The sequence below is a fragment of the Cryptomeria japonica genome, chromosome 3, assembly GCF_030272615.1.
Source record: "Cryptomeria japonica chromosome 3, Sugi_1.0, whole genome shotgun sequence".
In the NCBI taxonomy this organism is placed as follows: domain Eukaryota; kingdom Viridiplantae; phylum Streptophyta; class Pinopsida; order Cupressales; family Cupressaceae; genus Cryptomeria; species Cryptomeria japonica.
In genome coordinates this window covers 767880301-767900119 of record NC_081407.1, presented here as the reverse complement: position 1 = coordinate 767900119, position 19819 = coordinate 767880301, and the positions used below count along the sequence as shown (strand labels likewise).

Here is a 19819-nt window from a genome sequence, read left to right as displayed (position 1 = left end):
TTTGATCCACATATGGGACCCTCACTTTAGTGTTTGTATTAGAATAATATCTTTCTCTTTGAGTTATTAATGATCATTTAAGTTGTTTCTAACTTCACCTCTAGTTAACGATTGTTTCTTTTAGAAACATCGTCTTTGTAACTCTATTTAAAGAAGCTTTGTCTCCTTGATTAATTGAACATCAATTCTTTGAAATCCATATGCTTTTGCATCTGTATTATGGTATCAAAGCATCAACAAAAATTCGTAGAGATTTTCTTCAAAAAAAAAAAAAAAAATTTGAAAAATTAATTTTTAATCTCTTCTGTACTTCAGATTTTCTAGGCCTATTTCATGTTAGAGTTTTCTGCAGATTTCACAAGGCTTTTTTGCAGATTATGGCTCCCTGGCTCAAAAACTTTTCTGAGCATTTGGTATTTTCATGGCCATCTAAGGCTTCTGCAATTTTCGACTAGGGTTTTGACCCTTTTGTTAAGGTCGAAATTTTATTCTGATCGCAGATTCTTGGTGGGTTTTTCGAGAGCTGTTTTGTTGGTCTCAGATTTTTTTGGGTGCCTCGTTTTTTGTGCCAGCGAATTTGCCTTGGAATTTGTGCATGTACTTGTCTCAATGCATTGAACTTCGTACCTCGGGTTTTGTGCATTCGACATCTTCTCAATTCCTCCTTTTTCATGCCTCGAAAAGCGTGAAGATGGCTTTTGGGCATTGATATTTGTCTCGGTTTTTAATATTTTTTTACCTAAAAAAAAAAATTTGATGGGTTTTAATTTTTTTTTCCCTTTAAAAAATCTTTGTGGGTTTTAATAATTTTGTCCTCAAAAATTATCTATGGGTTTTTAAATATTTTTTGTCCCTAAAAAAAAACCATGGTAGGGTTTATGATTTTTTCCTCAAAAATTGTACTTTGTTGCAGTATGTTTTTAGTCGCACCTGGAATTGTTGTGCGAACATCTGCACCAATCTCTTGTTTGCAATCTATTTTCAGGCATCTTGCTCATCTGCAATAGTTTGGAGGGTTTGCCGATTTTTTCCTCAAAATCGTGACAATTGTTCTTGGTGTGTCTCTAGTTACAAGGAGGGATAGTTCTCCAACGTCATGTTGGACAGTTGGTGTTGTTTTGGGTATCTCCAGAAGTTCTGCAGTTTCTAGGAGGGTTGTTGGCAGACTCATCTCAAGTGGTAGAGTCAGTGGCAGGCTCTTGTCTTCTGTTGCAATGTGTTTTGAGAAGAAGGGAGCAACCTTCTCTGTTATTTCTCTTGGTAGTTGGAACGATGACCATTGAGGGAGGGTATTAGAAAATATCTTTCTCTTTGTGTGTCTCTGGTTAGAGGGAGGGATAGTTATCCAACATCAGGTTGGACGGTTGGCGTTGTTTTGGGTATCTCCAAAAGTTCTGCAGTTTCTAGGAGGATTGGTGGTAGACTCATCTCAAGTGGTATAGTCAGTGGCAGGCTCTTGTCTTCTATTGCAGTGTGTTCTGAGAAGAAGGGGCAACCTTCTCTGTTATTTCTCTTGGTAGTTGGAACGATGACCATTAAGGGAGGGTATTAGAAAAATATCTTCCTCTTGGTGTGTCTCTGGTTACAGGGAGGGATAGTTCTTCAACATCAGGTTGGACAGTTGGTGTTGTTTGGGTATCTTCAGAAGTTCTGCAGTTTCTGGGAGGGTTAGTGGCAAACTCATCTCAAGTGGTAGAGTCAGTGGCAGGATCTTGTCTTCTATTGCAGCGTGTTCTGAGAAGAAGGGGGCAACCTTCTCTGTTATTTCTCTTGGCAGTTGGAACAATGACCATTAAGGGAGGGTATTAGAAAAATATCTTTCTCTTTGTGTTATTAATGGTCATTTAAGTTGTTTCTAACTTCGCCTCTAGTTAACAATTGTTTCTTTTAGAAACATTGTCTTTGTAACTCTATTTAAAGGAGCTTTGTCTCCTTGATTAATTGAACAACATCGATTCTTTGAAATCCATATGCTTTTGCATTTGTATTAGTTTGTACCTCAATGCTTAATTAAGACCTAATTATGCTTATATCATGCAAAGTAGGGCTTATTTTCACTTTACACCTTGCATGGCCCTTTGGTCCTGGTCCTAAAATGGGGTAGGACAAGGGTGTGGCATCTTGGTCCTCCCAAATAGGACCCCAATTTGGCCACTCACAACGGTCATAATGAGTTGGAGGGAATGTGATCTCCATGTCAACCCTTGTCCGAAAATTAAGCTGTTTTCCCGATAGGCAAGTATATAAGGAGGACTTCCTCTCTCATTTTGAGAAGATAGAACAGCGAAATTATAATCACAAGGCATCAAGCATTCAAGCATTCAAGAATTCAAGCAATGAAGTATCCATCATCAAACATTTCTAGAGGTCTTCAAGGCTGCATATTCTTCATTCATCAATTGTGGAGCAACATTACAACATTCGTATGTAAGCATGTGTGTGTGATTAGGGTTTTGTCATGTTCATACCATTTCATACAACATATTTGATTACATTCAAGAAACAAAGCATCATTATCAATCATTGCAGATCTGAGGTATATCCTTCCATTACTTATTTCAGTATTTGCAATATTTTGATCAAGGTTAATCCCTAAACCGGGGTTTGACTTAGGCAAACCCTAATTCCCAACCTATCCCCTTTTGGTGTGCAAAAAGTTCGAAGGACCAGGGCAACGAGCACCATGGACTCGACATTTTAGGAGCTCCTTCGGGGATCAAATCAAAGTTTGCTTATATTTCTCAAATCCAGGTGCGTGGCTCAATCCAACGACTATAGCTCATTGTTTTTGTGTTTTCATTCTCATTTCCAGCACTTTACCCTAATTTCATCAATTCAACTTACAAAAGAGGTTAAACAAATTCACCCCTTTAATCCAATCACTATTTAGTCCTAATCCTTGCTGGTTTGTGACTGAATCTATTGGATTCTAACCCTCTTTTGAATGTAATTGGTCCCTAAGTAAAAATTAGTGGTTCTACTACATCTTGTGGTGGAAACCCTAATTTTCCACCTTTACACCTACCACCATAATTGTTTCAAGCCTCTTAAGCATTGGACCATCTCAGCCATTTTGGTCCTCATATTAGACTGAAACTCTTTGATTCCCCTAATAAATTCTTAAGAGTTGTCTTCGTCTCTGTCACCCATGACTGCCTCTTTCTCTTCTCCCTTAGTTGGTACCTTAATTCTCTATCACTCAAGCTCATAAATCTGCATTACCAACACAAGTTGGCAGAATGTCAATGCTCAAATACCAATGAAATAAACTGCAGGCTTGCGTAATAAACTACAAAACTTCTATCCATGCTATTTGCAGAAAAACCAAATTGAAAAGAGTGCAGATTTAACAGTAATGAATTGTAGTTATTGATAATTCAATATTGCAATCTGGAATTATTGATATTCTTAATGAAATCTATAAGCTCCTTAAGGTACCCGATTACAATATAAGCCACAAAGCTTCACTGGGAAACCAATCCAGACCTCAAGTCACGACCTAGAAAAATAATTCTGTAGGATCGCAGCTCCATGAATACTATATTTCACTTTAACTCTTGAAATATTCAGCATAGTGAGAACTTGTTCACTCTGCATATCCATTTTCCTTTCAGTGTTTCTTTGCTTTGCTGGTGTTGAAAGACACACAACAAAGTAGGCTTCGAGTCCTACTCCCCACAAGGAATGCGCGTGGGGTATTGGTGATTGTTATTACTGCTCGACTCCAGATGTGCAGTTCATCATCCTCCTAGTAGTGAGTGCAGATATACATATATTCTAGCACACTACCTACTTATCCTCCATGTGCAATACATTCAATATTCAAACAAATTATACTATACTGCAACTTTTGTGTTGTGGTAATGTTGCAAAGAAAGGGAATAGGGGTGTTGTCTTGCGCAAGTTGGCCTTCTATGGTTTTCGTCCCACAAGGCCTACACAAATGTTGACTGCGATTCACATTCAAAAATTCATACCTTCCTTTAAATTGAGGGAGCAACCTAAATACCCGACCACACTAGAAAACAGCACAGGTCAGCCCAAAAAGTGGAGGATGTTGGCCTTAGCACTCAAAAAAGAACAAAAATTGAAATTTATTTACTGTTTTATTTATTATTTATGCAATTTACTATGGGAGTTTTTAAAGCACTATCGGTTGAGTTGCTGGGCCAACCCAACTTAAGGTGGGGACATCACACTCTATAGTCTATACTGCTGAAAAAAGTCTAGCACGAGGTATATGAAGATATATTTGATTCAATCAGTAATTGTACACATACAATGTTTGTTTGTTTTTTAAATTGTGGATACTAGCAAGAGACTAGTGCAAGGTATATGAACACGGATTCAATCTGGTCGGTATATTCTATATTGTACAAATACAATGCTTTTTTATTATTTGTCGATACAAGCTTACCCAAGACATATGGGAATCAAATGACCAAGTCCTTTCCAGTTTGACAGTGGATTCCCCTTTTCATTAATATAAATTTTACTAGTCATAAATGTTATTTAACAATAACTACAAATCCTTTCCCTGTACAGCAATAAATCGACCAAGTGAATGTTTACCAGGCCCAATCTAACCCAAGTTAATGCTTCAAGTTGCAGGCAAGTTTTGGCAAACTCTTCATGAACAAGGGAAGAGCGCTACAAGTTACTCATGAGATACCCACACACCCTTCATAAAACAAGGACCGACAAATAATATTGGCATCACCTGCTGTAATAGGTTCAAATTCTCAAAAGAAATTAGCAGAATGGAAATCCCTTGGGTATGTTTTGTTTATGTATGATGGTGGGTTGCTCTATGTTTGATGGTGCATTCATCTGATTCACATAAACTAATGGCAGGACACATAATAACAAATAAAGATCCTTACTCTTCAAATAAAGATTAGCCATGTCAAAATTGGCCACACCTCAACTAGTTTATGATAATGGGGGTTCAAGACTCAAACATTTTGGTAGAGTAGAAAGTCCTCAACCATGGACACTATATATAGATCATTCAAACTACTAAGTTTTATGGAACGTTCCCTGATATAATTAAGAGGGAGGTGAGTTTTAAACTCTACTTAAATATAAATTCAAAGACTTCCTCAAGTGCAGTAAACCATAGTTTAATGATATCAATTGTAAAGATGGTTGTTATATGATTTTAACCCCTAAAGAGCATGTCACCTATTTTAAAGGATCCATGTGATGTGTCAATGGGCTCAAACAAGCAAAAAAATTGGCAGAATAAGTATCCATAAGAGATAGCTTCATGGTCAAAAGTTTATCCATTCTGATGTACATTCCCTACATAAATTGATGGCCAGACCAGTATTAAAATTTTACTTCTTAAACAAAGAAATTCAAATAACACGATTCCACACATGAAACTCTACATTAGTACGCATTAAACCATGGTATAATGGTAAAACAAAGCAATTCATGATGACTACCCCAGATTGAGCCCTGTCAGGCATGTTCCCTAGACTGCTACAATACAGGCCACAAACAAACTAGGTTATATTACTAGCTTTCTGTTTCGGACTAAGTTTTCACAAGTGTTGGAGGTTTTCTGGCCCTGACAAAAAATACGTCACAGCTTGTAGTAAATCATATATAAATCCATGTTGTACATAAATCGAGCAGACTGAGGAATTTTGACACTTTATCTTAGCGGTGTTACAGCGGAACCACGCTGTGTAAACAGAATTGATATTCCAGAGAATTTCAGCAGAACAGAAATCCCTCCAACGTGACTTTTAAATCAAAAACGATTCTAAGTTCGACAATGTATCCTTCCAATATAATTTAAGGCACACTATTTACATATTGAAAGAAATACCCTTAAAGAAAGTTTTTCTCAGATAGTCTGAAGAGTTCGCAACAAGGAAATGTGTTTGCTGCCAGAAGAGTTTTTCTTGGTCTATTGAGTAAAACTTTCTTTCTATCAATCCTATTTGAATTTCTTTTAGCAAAACTATCTCTGCACAGCTACAGTTGCTCGGAAATCAATCATTATAAACTAATATCGTACCAACATCCACAAATAACAAGAAGATGTCCTACCTGTTCGATGATAGCAGTTTCAGCTACCTCCACAGCCTTTATTGCCTGCAGCAGATTTTCTGAAGGTGAAGAGGGCCTCCCCAAACCCCCCTGCTGCTCTGTTAACTGAAGTGCCCCCAATCTATCAGGCACCTGACCAATCACCCCTGCAATAGTCGGAAAATATCCCGATTCCGGCACAACTCCATCCCCAGCTACCCTGTTGCCCTCCGAAGCCCTTGCAAAATTCAAATACTCCAGCTGACTATTATTCCCTTCCCTGTAAAAAGAAGTATTCCCCTGAGCCTCTCTACTGCTATAACCCCCCCCTGTTATCCTTTCATAATCCCCACCCCTTGCGTATGCCCCCATCGCCACATGAGCCATCCACCTAATAGGTCAAGGGTTCCAGTCCCATTGAACCGAGCCTGAGATCTAGTCTCAAAATAAAAATACAAATAATAAATATAACCCGGTCAACGTTTACAAATACCAGAAAAAGAAAACGAAAATAATCTAACGCCTGCTGTTTCAGAGAAGGCTCCTCCCGACCCTCTATTTTCAAAGGGCGACTAGATCTTTACTAGACTTCGATCAGACAGACGAAAAAAATTAGCAAGAGGACAATGGTTTCCCAAACCCTGAATTTGTAGAACTGTCTGTTTTCTAACAGACTTGTATTTTGCCCCAATCTTGCTGTATAAAAATTCCTTGCCAGCCACAGAAATGAATTAATAATTATACAGCAACATTCTTTCTATAAAAACTTGCACCTACCTATCTATACAACTTTAGCCATTTAGTTACAACTGAGTGACAGTGGTCACATTTACTGCCTGCGCCCGTCGTACGTTACATGCCACTGACAGCTGTCGAGCTCAACAAAACTTGTGAAATAGCGATCTAACATGTACATCGAACTGTACCGTAACGCAGACTTCCATGATGAATAGCAAGTTTATTCCTGATGAACATTGTGTTCAAAAAAAAAATTATAATCTATTATCGTCTAAGTTTATTTTAGAATTAAATAATAAGAAATATATATATTTTTTAAATGTAAAATCATGGCAAAAATAAAAATGATAATAAAAAATGTATATATATAAATGTTATGTTTTATATTAAAAATTATTGAATGTTCTTTAATAAGTCTTAATATATTCTAATTGTCTTTTAATATAATAACATGGCACATAATTATGGTGCTAGATTGTCTTTTTGTGTTATGTTGTTTCACAATTATTAGTGAAAAGATTGATGATGTGTAAATTTGAATTTATTATCCTTAAAGATCCTCTTGTTCAAATTAGAATGAAATAATTAGAGACCAATAATAAGATTATAATTCACACAAAAACATGTCTTTTAAATAGACATATAATTCATAAATAAGTAAAGAATGGCACATTCCTTCATAAGTCCCTCTTTGTCATAGGCATTGAGTAGAGTGATTTAGAAATCTCCACTTGGTCAACAAAACTATGTAGTTTGACCACTGGCATGCATAATAGTTCTATTCAAAAGTTTCATTTCATAGTTGATGAATAGTTAACTCATTGTCCCTAGACCCAGTCACTACTAACATCCATTCTAATGATTTAAACTTGTCTCGACTAATGCACTCGAGTCCCCTTTCCTAAGTTAATGTCGATTTTTATCTCTCAAAATTAGGGGGGGTAGGCAACTACCATATAATTGTAGGGGCCCCTCCTCACAAAAACTATTCCCTCTCATTCAATCTACGAGGCCACCTAGGGTAGTTAGCAGGTAACCCCTTTTGTCCTCCCACCCACCCATCATTTGGTCTAATCATTTTTTGTTTACAATTATTTTATTTTTCTTTCATAGGGTAACATTTATATCTCATGATCATAAACTCAAGCTAGTGACACATTTTTAAATGTTTGTACGCTATTGTTATTAAGACGGGATGTCATGATAAAGACACATTTATTTCCTTAGGCTAAAAGTGGAGCAATGTTGATACAGACATGAAAAAGAAGGAAATTGTTTTAATTGCAAGGAAAGTACATATAAACATGTGATTTTTTTGGCAAGTATATGAAAGAATGAAATTAATATAATATGTGAAGTCGGAATCGGAATCATATCTCACTTGGACAATTTACTTATTGATTCAATAGATTAGACAAAATGTTTTTCTTGATTCATTTGATGGTCGTAACAAAAACTCAAAAGATTTAGCCAATAATTATTCAAATAATTCATTTCTTCAAAATGTTTTAGTCAATAAACCCTACAAGTTCGCATCCAAAGAAAAATATTTTTTATTAGCTAGAAAGTACAATGTATAGTAACCAAGTTATCACTTATTCATCACAAAAAAATCTTTACAGCAAAGACAAACAAGCTATCAACATGTAAATGAAATATTTTTTAAATATTTGAAGGATGTAGATATGCTTAAAGTGTATAGATTGCATTTGAATTCTTCTTGCAAAATACTCCATCAAAACCTTCAGAATAAAAAAGGTGCAATGAGTAGCATCTAACAAGCATTATAGAATAAGCATTAGGTACAACTTTCTTAAAAAAGAAGTATCCTTAAAAAAAAAAGAAATGGATATAAGACTATTGTTATAGAAAGCAATAAAAGTTTCAATTGGGTAGAAATGAGAAAGAACTCCCACCTAATGGATAACATGTCAAAGCACTCTAACAACGTGGAATAAGATGTCTTTGTAAAGAGTGTGATAAAGACTTGAACTATGAGAAATTCTGTTCTATGTAGGCATAATAATAAAGCTCTATATATTACAAAAAAAAATTTGCAATTATTATAGGTTCATCACTTTAGTCAAGCTCACGAAGAAATATTAATAATATTATATGCCCCCTCAATTGATCATATATAAAGGATACGAGGAATCAAAGGTAAGGGAAAAACAACACGACGGTGTAAATGTTGGCATAGCTGATGGAGGTAATGATATATTAAAGGACTATTGGTGATGATATATTGATGGACTCTTGGTGATGATATAACTGTGATATGATATTTTATGATCAGTTATTTGTGTTGTCATTTATGGCAACCATGTTTGTCTATGTTTGGTATATCATCTAAGTTATCTAAGTCTAATCGGTAATGGAATGTTTGCTAAGTTGACAGTGAACCGGTAAGCAGGAACAGAGAAGGAGATGGTTGCGGTAGAGATCCGTGTGGAGTTAGATATTGCAGTTTGGAATGTATGCTTATGACATTGTAATGAGTCTATGGTTGTAACCACATCATGTTTGGAGAACAGGAAGTCATGTTTGTAATTGATTGTCATATATTCAGTGCAGGGTTTGAGAACCGATATCAAGATCTTTAATCAGTGATGTTTTATGGTTTGGTGGTGAATCTTATAATGTTCATTACTTAGTGATGACGTGTCAGAAACCGTGTGTGATGATAAGATTGCATTTAAGCGCGTACAAGGATCAAATTTCTTGGGAAACAGCAAAGTGATTAGCAAAATGTGATAAGGATTTGACAACTTATCAGATTGATGTGCGGTGATGTGTTATGATCATTCAATAGTTGTGATTGTCTTGAAAATTATTGTAATGATTTGTAATGATCTGATATGATCTATGATATAAATTCATTGTAGGTACCTAGTTGATAAGGTTATTTAGGTTGAGTTTGAGAAGGTTTAGAGTGTTGGTGATCAGAGAAGAAGAGTGTGTCGAACTAGATTGAGATGTTTGCATGTGAGAAGAAGATTGGAGCTTAAATGGATCTGTACTAGCAAGCAGAGAGTGCATTGATCGGATCATTTATCTAATGTTCCCTAACAATTGGAACAGTATTAAATTCCCTTAACTGGGTAGGTCCTAACAGGCCTGATCTTGTAAATCCCTTCACCAAGTGGCTCATTATTTTGGGTTTAAATCCTTTAGCAAGGTTACTCCTAACAGGGTAGAGCTCCCAATAGGGCTGAGGTTAAAATCCCTTCATCGGGTGACTTCTAACAAGGTCTGCTCTTAACCGGGCATTATTATAAAGCTCCTAACTGAGCTAGGCCTTTAACAGGGTGCATTCTGAAAGAGTGCAAATATTTTGTGGGTACCAATTCCCACCGTGGTTTTTCCCATTTGGGTTCCCACGTGAAAAATCCTTATGTTCATGTTGTGGATGGATAATTGAGTTATTCATTTGATGTCTTTATTATATTTGCTTAATGATAAACACTTAAGTTGCTACTAGTAATAGTTTGGTAAATATGATTTGAAGACTGTTTGATCAGCTCCTGATATTGGTTATGAACTCTTTTGTGAAGTATTTTGCAGATTGGTGAAAGATTGCAGTTTATTGTTATCACTGATTCACCCCCCCCACCCCCCCTCTTAGTGTTAACCGGATCCTCACAATAATAGTAAAGTACATCAAGCATATAACAATTATCAACAATAGCATCGTGTGAACCACCTCGAGCATGCAACTATTGTCGATGCTTATATTATGTAAATCATATAAAGCATGTAATATAGATATTAATGGTAACATCAAATAAAACACAAGAAATGTGTAATGAATGGCTATAAATAAAATCTTGTGTTGATCAAATAAAATATTTCAAAAGATAAATGTGTAGGAATGTAAAATAAAGAATTTGTTTATGTACGCAACAATAAAAACAACATTAATAGGTAAAGGATAATGGATCGAAGTGGAAAATGTTTTGTAATTGCTCTCTGAATTTCGAATAAAATAATAGTGGTGTAAATGCATGATATTAACTAGATATTTTATTTATGGAATAAATGCACCAAAAGCACTTACATTCCAAACCAATAAGTAATGATGAAGGGTCCCAAACAATCAATATAGGTTTCACCACACAATTTTTCTTTAACATTCAAAATCTTAGGATTAGAATAAAGAATAAAGTCACCAAGTTCAAAATATATTTGAACAATATATTCATTATGTTTTCTCTCTAATATAGATTTTTCTTCCCCACTTCTTTCTCATGGTCAATTATGGAGATAGTCTTTAGACTTTGAGAATTCAAAATTTAAAGAGTTCTCCCATAGGGTTGGGCTCAAAGACCTCTAGCACGTAATGGTTTGTGAATATATCAACCATGATTTGTGGTGTTTTTCTCTACCTAGATAGACAACACTTTTTGATATGGCTGAAAATTATCCAATGTCTTTACTTTTATTTCACAAAATATTTCAAGTTCTTACAATCCTTTTTTCATATGTGCTATCATCAATAACAAAGAGATGAATGCAATTGAGGAAATTATAACTCAAGGGAAACGATGTCCTCGAAACCATAAACTAGTGAATATGATATGCACCTCATCAAAGTGTGAATAATAATACAATGAGACCATAATTCAAGAACGATCTATATATTCTAATTACTATCATATTTATAAACTTTTTCTCAAAAAATATCCAAGAATCTAGTATTAACCTCAACTTGAATGTTGCCTTGTGGGTAGTAAGGAGTAGAAAAATATTGTTGACTACAAAATCTTTCTAAAATAAGGCTTCTTTGTTCTTCAAAGATGTATCATTGTCTATGATGGTAGTAGAAAATAGACCAAATCTAAAAATAATCCAATATCCTTTTTGAAAGCATAAATATCATATGTCATTGGTAGATTTAATGGGGGTGGATTCAACCACTCGGTGAAATACTTCATAGTTATGAAAATGAATATATTTCCTTCTAATGAAACTAGAGAATCTTATCCACCAAGTATAACCTCTGCGTATAAATTTTTCAAGATGAGGTAAATGGATGAAGCTAATGAAGAATTTCATAGTTGAGATATCTATGTGTTTAGTCTACCACCTAATTCTAAATAAAATAGTATGAATCTTTCTCCATTTTCTAGTGATAGTCTATATGTAAAAAGGTAGCCACCATTTGTGTTTCTATAGGCTTCTTAAAAGTTATTAGATTTCTTGTGATCATTAAGACATTCAAGTATCAAATAATTGTAGTCTTTCTTACAAAGTACCTTGCAACAATCGAATACTTAATGGCTAACTTATGTACTACTAGAAACTTGAATTGTTGTGTTGTAATGTCATTGATGTCAACCTATCTTGTGCTATCATCAATGTCACTATGTGTTGCAAATGGTTTGGAAGTGAGTGTTTTGGTATTGTTGTGTGGCCTGGTGAAGATGTTGATATGTTTTCAGAAGGTCGGTGTAGTGGAAGTTTTAATATGTAGGAAAGAGTTTTCAATGTCCTAGTGGAAGAATGCATTGAATTGTGGCTCCAGATATAATGTTTATGTTCTATATATATTGTACTATTAAGTTTGCTCGGATATGTGGTTTCAAGTGTTGTAATTTGGAGTACATGCTTATGTGGTTGTGCAGTATTCCATTTTAGTTTTTAGGTGATGATTTGATTGGCAAGTGGAGTTATGATAACCTGAGTTCGATGTTGTCAGTTGGTCTAGTTTTTGGTTGACTCTGGTGATGTATCCTACTTAGATCATACTCAGAACATCATAAATCCACTTGCCAATTAAATCATCACCTGAAAACTGAATTGGAACAGTGCACAAACCACACAAGCATGTCCTCTGAACCGCAGTTCACTTGAATCCACATATCTAGAAGCCACCAAGAACAAGTTTTGATAGACATAAGGATGCAGAGGCACCTAATCACACAAGCATACCAGGAGGTCAAAAGTCATAATATGAGCAATTTTATTGTATTTGAGTCATTCATAATGTATTAAGGTTATTTGAGTCCATTGAATCATAACATGTAAGGCTAAATGAGCTATTTTATCCAAAGATATAATATTTGGTCCGTCTTGAAGTGTTAAAAGTGTCCATGTAAGGGTTAGAGTCATTTATGTCAAAAATGCAAAAATTGTAAAACTGCAAAGTTGCAACATTGCCAAAAAGTGCAACAAAAGTGTAAGAATGAAATCCATTGGTCATGAGGTGGTTAGATTAGTTAGGAAGGAGTTGGAAATGGTTTATAAAACCATGTTTGGTCGAAATCAAGAGGGTAGAGCAATTTGGACGGGATTTGACAAAGATTATCCATCAAACCCTCAAACTGTCATAAGGTTTTAAGGAATTTGTGACTGTCATAGATCCATGGACGATCACATTTGATGTAATTTTTATATTTAGATGTTATTGAATGATATATTAATGAAATATATTTTATATTAATCTTTTCTTACTCATTTTTGTGGAGTATTTGGCAAGATATGTTTGTTTTTACAAAAATTGTCAAAACCCTGCCAAGGGTTACCCGTTTTTGGAAAAATCCTCATAACTTTTGATTTAACCATTGGATCTGGCTATAAATTTGTGATAATTTTTGTATCTTGGTAATATAAAGTCTTGTCAGAGATATTTTCTTTATAATCAATATTTAAAAAGTTATTGTTGACTGTTTGCTACAGTTCATGGTGAAAAGCAGATTGGTGAAGGCAACAGCAGTCTGGTTGCAACATTTGGTGTGGTCACATGAGGAATCATAATGAAGAAAGGATATATGTGTTGGAAATGTATCTAAGTCCTCTTTCTAGTGCTTTTTTCTGACTTGATTTGGTTAATAATTGAATAATTTGTGATTATTTTGGTGAAAACAGTTTTTAAAGGATGAAACCCTAAACTAGGGTATTCCATGGCAATAAAGAATTTGTTCCCTCATGTTATGGTGAATGTTATGATCTGAAATATTGAATGAAGGTCTATAGGGATGGAATATAACCTTTGAAATTGGTTTGGAGTTGATAAGAGTGGTTGATCTTTTTATATGTTTTTTGATTCAAGTTTAAGGTCTTGTATTAGTTTTGGGTCAGTAATACCCTTGAATGAAGGTTTATGGTTTGTGATAGATGCTCTGCATCACATACTTACTGACAAAAACAACAACAACCAACTCTACCATTTGAGCAATAAAGGACCTACAAACCTAATCATGTGATATAAACAGAACATAAACATTATATCTAAAGCCACAACAAATAGTCTTCACATACAAGAGGAATGCAAAGCATAGTTCCACTAAGACATTAAAAACTATTTCTTGCATAAATATTGTTTCCCACTTATTGAAAATTACACTACACCAACCTTTTAGAAATATCTCAACATCTTCACCAAGTTGCACAACAATACTGAAGAAGTTGAGAAAGTACAACTTCTGAGATCCCAAGAGCATCTGCAAGCAAAATACCTATCACAAGAGAAGATTGGAGACAGAACACAAAAAAGGCTCTGAAGAAAAGATTATCATTTCAGAGAGGGAATTGAAAAATAAAAGTTACAATACAATCCTTATGACATGAGAATAGAAACCCTAAAGATGTGCAACCCTAAAGAAACCCTAAAGGGGTAACAAGTTTAATAATTAGAATAATTATTAAATACCTACAATATTATTAAATGCCTAAGTTCATCTTAAGCGTAGAGTATAATAGATTAACAATTAAATAAATAATTATTAGCTAATACAAGATAACTCTGACACCCCCCCTTAAGATGAACTTAGGAAGTAGTTAAAAACACTAAATGCAGGAAAGCAAAATGCAACTACAAGAAGAAGGCAAATTTGGGTCCCGACAACAAGACCTGATGAGGTACCCAATCACAACCGAATCTCTATGAAACGGAGAAATAGAGAAAACCACATGGGAAAAAACTCTAGTCCAAAAAGAGATGGGAAAAGCATGCAAAAGAGAAAATGAAGGAAGGAAGGCCTCAATGAGACCCCCCAAGGACAACTTCCTTCACCCCAAACATAGAGCAAAACTGAAGATAGCGTGGAGATGCAAAAGGTTTAGTAAAGATGTCAGCAACCTACTCCTCTGTAGCAATGTACTCCAAGATGAGAAAGTCGTCCTGAATTAGTTGTCTGATGAAGTACATGTGAAGCTCAATGTGTTTAGACCTCTGGTGCTCCACTGGATTGCAGGAAAGGTGAATGGCACTTTGATTGTCACACCAAATAATAGTGGGACTATCATGAGGAAACCTAAACTCAGTCATCAATTGTCGAAGCCATAAAATCTCCTGACTAGCTAACACAGCTGCTCGATACTCAGCCTTTGTAGATGATAATGCAATAGCAGACTGCTTCTTGCAAGACCATGTTATAGGACCGGAACCAAGGCAAAAAACAAAGCCAAAAGTAGACTTCCGATCTTGAGCATCATCGGCCCAATCCGAGTCAGTGAAGCCAACAATGTGAGGGGATCCTAAAGTATAGTGAATGCCAAATTATGTAGTGCCCCGAATGTACCTCAAAATACATTTGGCTACATGCCAATGGCTCTCATGGGGATCATGGGAGAACTGAGAGACAAGACCAACCGCAAAAGAAAGATACGGGCGGGTATGGGTCAGGTACAACAAACTGCCTATATAAGGTAGAATCCACGGAAGGTGTAGAACAAGTGGTAGACAAAACAACACCTGACTGAAAATGGTGTGGGAGCAGGCTTGCAAGTAAGCATGTCAAATCTGTGAAGTATATCAAGAGCACTTCTGTTGAAGTATGGAAATCCCATCGGAAGACTAGATAATCTGTAGGCCCAAAAAATAGTGCGAAAGGCCAAGATCTGTCATCTCAAATTGCTCCATAAAGGCTCATTGAATATCCTGAATCAAGGAGGATGAGCTACTGGTAATGATAAGATCATCAACATAGAGCACAAGAATAACTATATCATCCCCCTGACATTGAATGTAGACTATAGGATCAAAATGGCAATGTGTAAAGAGTGTGGAAAGCAAGGAGTCCATCTTCTCATACCAGGCACGAGGAGCCTATTTGAAACCATATAATGAATGTCAAAGTCTGCAAACCAAAGAGGAATCCTGCATGAATCCCTGAGGCTGCTCCATATAGATCTCCTCACGAAATTCTCCATGCAAGAAAGCACTCTTCACATCCATCTGAAAAACTATCCATCCCCGTGAAACTTCTAGAGAAAATACAAAGTAAATAAAATTCAACTTTACAACAAGAGTAAAGGTCTCGGAGTAATCAATACCCTCCACCTGAGAAAACCCCTTCACAATAAGATGAGCCTTATACTTATTAATAGAACCATCTACAACATACTTGGTATGATATACCCACTTGCACCGAACCAACTTTCTTCCATTCGAAAGAGAACAAAGATCCCAAGTATGATTCTTCATCAAAGAAGAATATTCCTCATCCATGGCCCTATCCCACTATGGGTGACCTATCACCTCTGAAAATTTATGAGGATCATCTAAAATGGCATGACTCAGAAGACTAAAACCAGATGTATGTGCACGGGTACGACGAGTGTCAGTAGGATCACCTGCCATAGAACCAGCAACATCAACTGTAAACCAAGCCCACTTGGGCAAAGGCCGAGCAACGGGTGGTGGTGGTGGTGGTGGACCATCATATGCATCATCCTCAAGGAAGAAGGAATCCTCAAAAGATGAAGAGGGAGGAGGAGGCAGTGAAGGAGAAGTTGTTGATGGAGAATCCATATGAGGAAGGCGCTCATCAAACTGGACATCCCGCCTAAATAAGACCTTTTGGAATCAGGATCAAACAACCTATACGCCTTAACATCCTCATAGTAACCAACAAAAATGACTGGTTGACTCTTCCTCTCCATGGATTTCCTCTGAGCATCTGAAATAAACGCCCAAGCCTCACTACCAAAAACTCGGAATGAAGAAACATCAGGCTTGACATGGGACCAAGCCTCCTCAGGAGTCAACTGGTGCAATGCCTTATGAGGCATCTGATTCTAAATATAGGTGGCACAATTAACTGCCTCAGCCCAAAAGGCAGGTTGCATAGAACATGATTGAAGCATACAATTGGCTATCTCCCTTAGTGTTTTATTCTTTCTCTCAGCAACACCATTCTGCTAAGGGGTGTGAGGAACGGATAACTGATGTTGCAAACCATGCTCTGTCCATAAACCTGTAAAAGCTTGATTCACATAGTCTCTCCCATTATCTGTGTGTATCCTCTTTATAGAAATACTAGACTACTTCTCTACAAATGTCTTAAAGACTCGAAATGAATCAAAGACAACAGACTTGTGCTTAAGAAAGTACACCCATGTGCGTCTGGAGAAGTCATCAATGAAAGTCAGCACATAATTGGACACTGAAAAGGAGGGAGTAAAAAATGACATAAGATCACTGTGGATCAAATCCAAGGGTGCCTTAGCATGGGTGGCTCTGTCTGTAGGAAAAGGATCACGGTGATGCTTTCCAAGTGCACAACCTCGACATACACCATTAGTACAGGATATATGAGGGAGCCCAATAACAAGTGTTCGTGTGCTCATCTGTTGTAAGTATCTGTAGTTGACATGGCCAAAACGTCATGCCATAGTTTTCTCACAGAATCTGCATGTGCTACAACAGAAACACCTAAACCATATAGACTCTCAAAGTCATCAAACCGATATAACCGAGAATTTGGATCAACACTGCCAGTAGCCACAACCAAATCAGGATCATGGAGCTCTCGAATAACCACTTCATGTGGTGAGAATTCAACCGTTTTACCAGAGCCAGAATGGCAAATCTGATAAACAAACAAGAGGTTTGTAGAAATGTTAGGAACCAAAAGAACATCCTGAAAACAACCACTCGTCAATATAACAGAACCTGAACCTGAAACTAAAAGTTGTGCTGAGTCACCAACTGTAACTATAAAGTATTACTATGAGCAAGTGAGGTAACAAGTTGCGATAAGTGTGTCATGTGGTGAGAAGTCCCAAAATCAATAATCCAAGTGGATTCAGAAGGAATAACTCGTGCAAAAAGAGCATGTCCTTTCCCAATAGAAGAGGAAGATGGAGGCTGAGGAGGAGAAATATGATTCTATCGCATGGCTACCTCCAAGGCCTCTAATCTTTTCCAACAACGAGAAACTGGCTGACCTTCTTTGCCATGAAAACTGCAAAGTTCATCTGACTTCTTCTTAGTCTTGGAGGAAGACTCACCAGACTTAGAAGAGTGCTCTTGTTTGGGATAGGATTTTGGTTTGTAATCAAACTTAGGTGGTGGCTTGGAGGAGCGCTCACTGCCAACTGAATCCTTCTTACTATTTGGTTTCTGCTTCTTGTTCTCTTTAGATGTCTGAGCAACCAATGCTTTCGGTTGTGATCCTATGAGAGTGTCCAACTGAGATAGGTGAGCCTACTCGCGAGTCAAACGATCACAAAATAAATCAAAAGTAGGCATGGTGAAGCGTGTACCCAACACGTCCATAGTAGAATAAAATGCGGAAGCAAATATCTAATAGGGACCTCGAAGCTTAGAGAGAATCAGGTAGATATACTCTGGGTCTGTCTTATTCTTACCACAACTGTGTAAGATAGATCTTGTGGTTTTGAACTTGTTTAGAAAGTCCTCAGTGTGAGGAAAAGACTCAAGTAACAAGGAAGAGAGATCGACCTCAATCTGCAATGCTCTAAACTCATTGACAATACCAAATAGTGTTTCAAATTTGGACCACATAGCTTGAGGAGTGAGAAAACCATCAAGGTGAAAAAGCAAGTTGTCTGAAACATGTAAGGAGATGACACCCATAGCCTCATCCATCTTATTCCAGTGTTGAAGAATCTCAAAAGGACACTGCAAGAACAACTGATCCACATCCAAACAAGACCACAACCCCCTTGATCTGAGAACCCTTGTCATACGAGCTTTCCAGAGGTGAGAGTTCTAGGATGTAAGAAGCTCAACTGAAGAATCTGCCATGGGCACCTGTACTTGAACCTGGACCTGCTCTTGATTTTTTTAATTAAGTGATCTTTTAGACTAGACAGAAGATGCAGAAGGGGTTTTTTTGTTTTTTTGAGTTTAGGTGTTTTGATTTTCTGAAGTAAATTATATAAAATAGTAAAAATTAACACCCCCCACAATATGTAAAATAAAAACCCAGGACAATCTGATAGCTAGAAAAGAAGACAAGAGCAAAGAAAATGTGACAGACACTATCTTGTGTACCTAGTGATTTTTCTAAAAAATAATAACTCCAAATCTAAGAATAACTATCTAAGACCTTTCCGATGCCTATTCGTTTTCCAAAAATGGAGTCCGTTTGCCCAATTTATGGCTCCTGAAGTGCAGAAAAGAGCATTGACTCGGACGAAAAAAACTAGGTATCAAATCAAAAAATCAGCAACTCTCACCACCAGATCTGAGTAGGGATCAAAATGAGCTTTCCGGTGCCTACTCATTTTCGAAAATCCAACTCTGTTTGCCCAAGTTATGGCAAAAAGAAAAAAACCCTCTTGTAGAGCATAAAGAGGGTAAAAAAAAAATTATTTTTATTTTTTTAATTGAAAAACGTGCCTGTAAGGGCCAAACTCAAATAAAAATTCTTCAGAGCTAAATTTGTCCAAACTGAACAAATTTTATATGAAAATGGGGGTTTTTGGGTGTTCTGAGCTCAAAACTCTGAAAAAGAACTGAAACCGTTGCCTCTAGAGAAAATCTTCTGAAAAGAAATCAGGAACAAGCAGCAGTAGATGATGGCTCTGATACCATGAAGAAGTTGAGAAGGTACAACTTCTGAGATCCCAAGAGCATCTGCAAGCAAAATACCCGTCACAAGAGAAGATTGAAGACAAAACACAAAAAAGGCTCTAAAGAAAAGTTTATCATTTCAGAGAGGGAATTGAAAAAGAAAAGTTATAATACAATCCTTATGACAGGAGAATAGAAACCCTAAAGATGTACAACCCTAAAGAAACCCTAAAGGGATAAAGAATATTTAATAATTAAATACCTATGATATTA

At 36.3% G+C, this 19819-nt stretch overlaps 1 protein-coding gene across 4 annotated transcripts in view; it reads right to left on the bottom strand.

Moving 5' to 3' along the window:
• Positions 1 to 6959, bottom strand: part of LOC131078112 (uncharacterized) — a 154597-nt gene extending 147638 nt beyond the window's left edge. Inside the window, exon 1 of one of the 4 annotated variants that reach the window (XR_009113730.2) lies at positions 6064 to 6959. Coding sequence is in view for 3 of the 4 variants with exons in the window: in XM_058015784.2 (XP_057871767.2) it covers positions 6064 to 6429 (366 nt within the window). In the remaining variant the exon portion in view is untranslated. The remainder of the gene's footprint in view (positions 1 to 6063) is intronic. The other 3 variants (XM_058015784.2, XM_058015782.2, XM_058015783.2) reach the window with 3 other exon arrangements.
• Positions 6960 to 19819: the final 12860 nt, after the last annotated feature.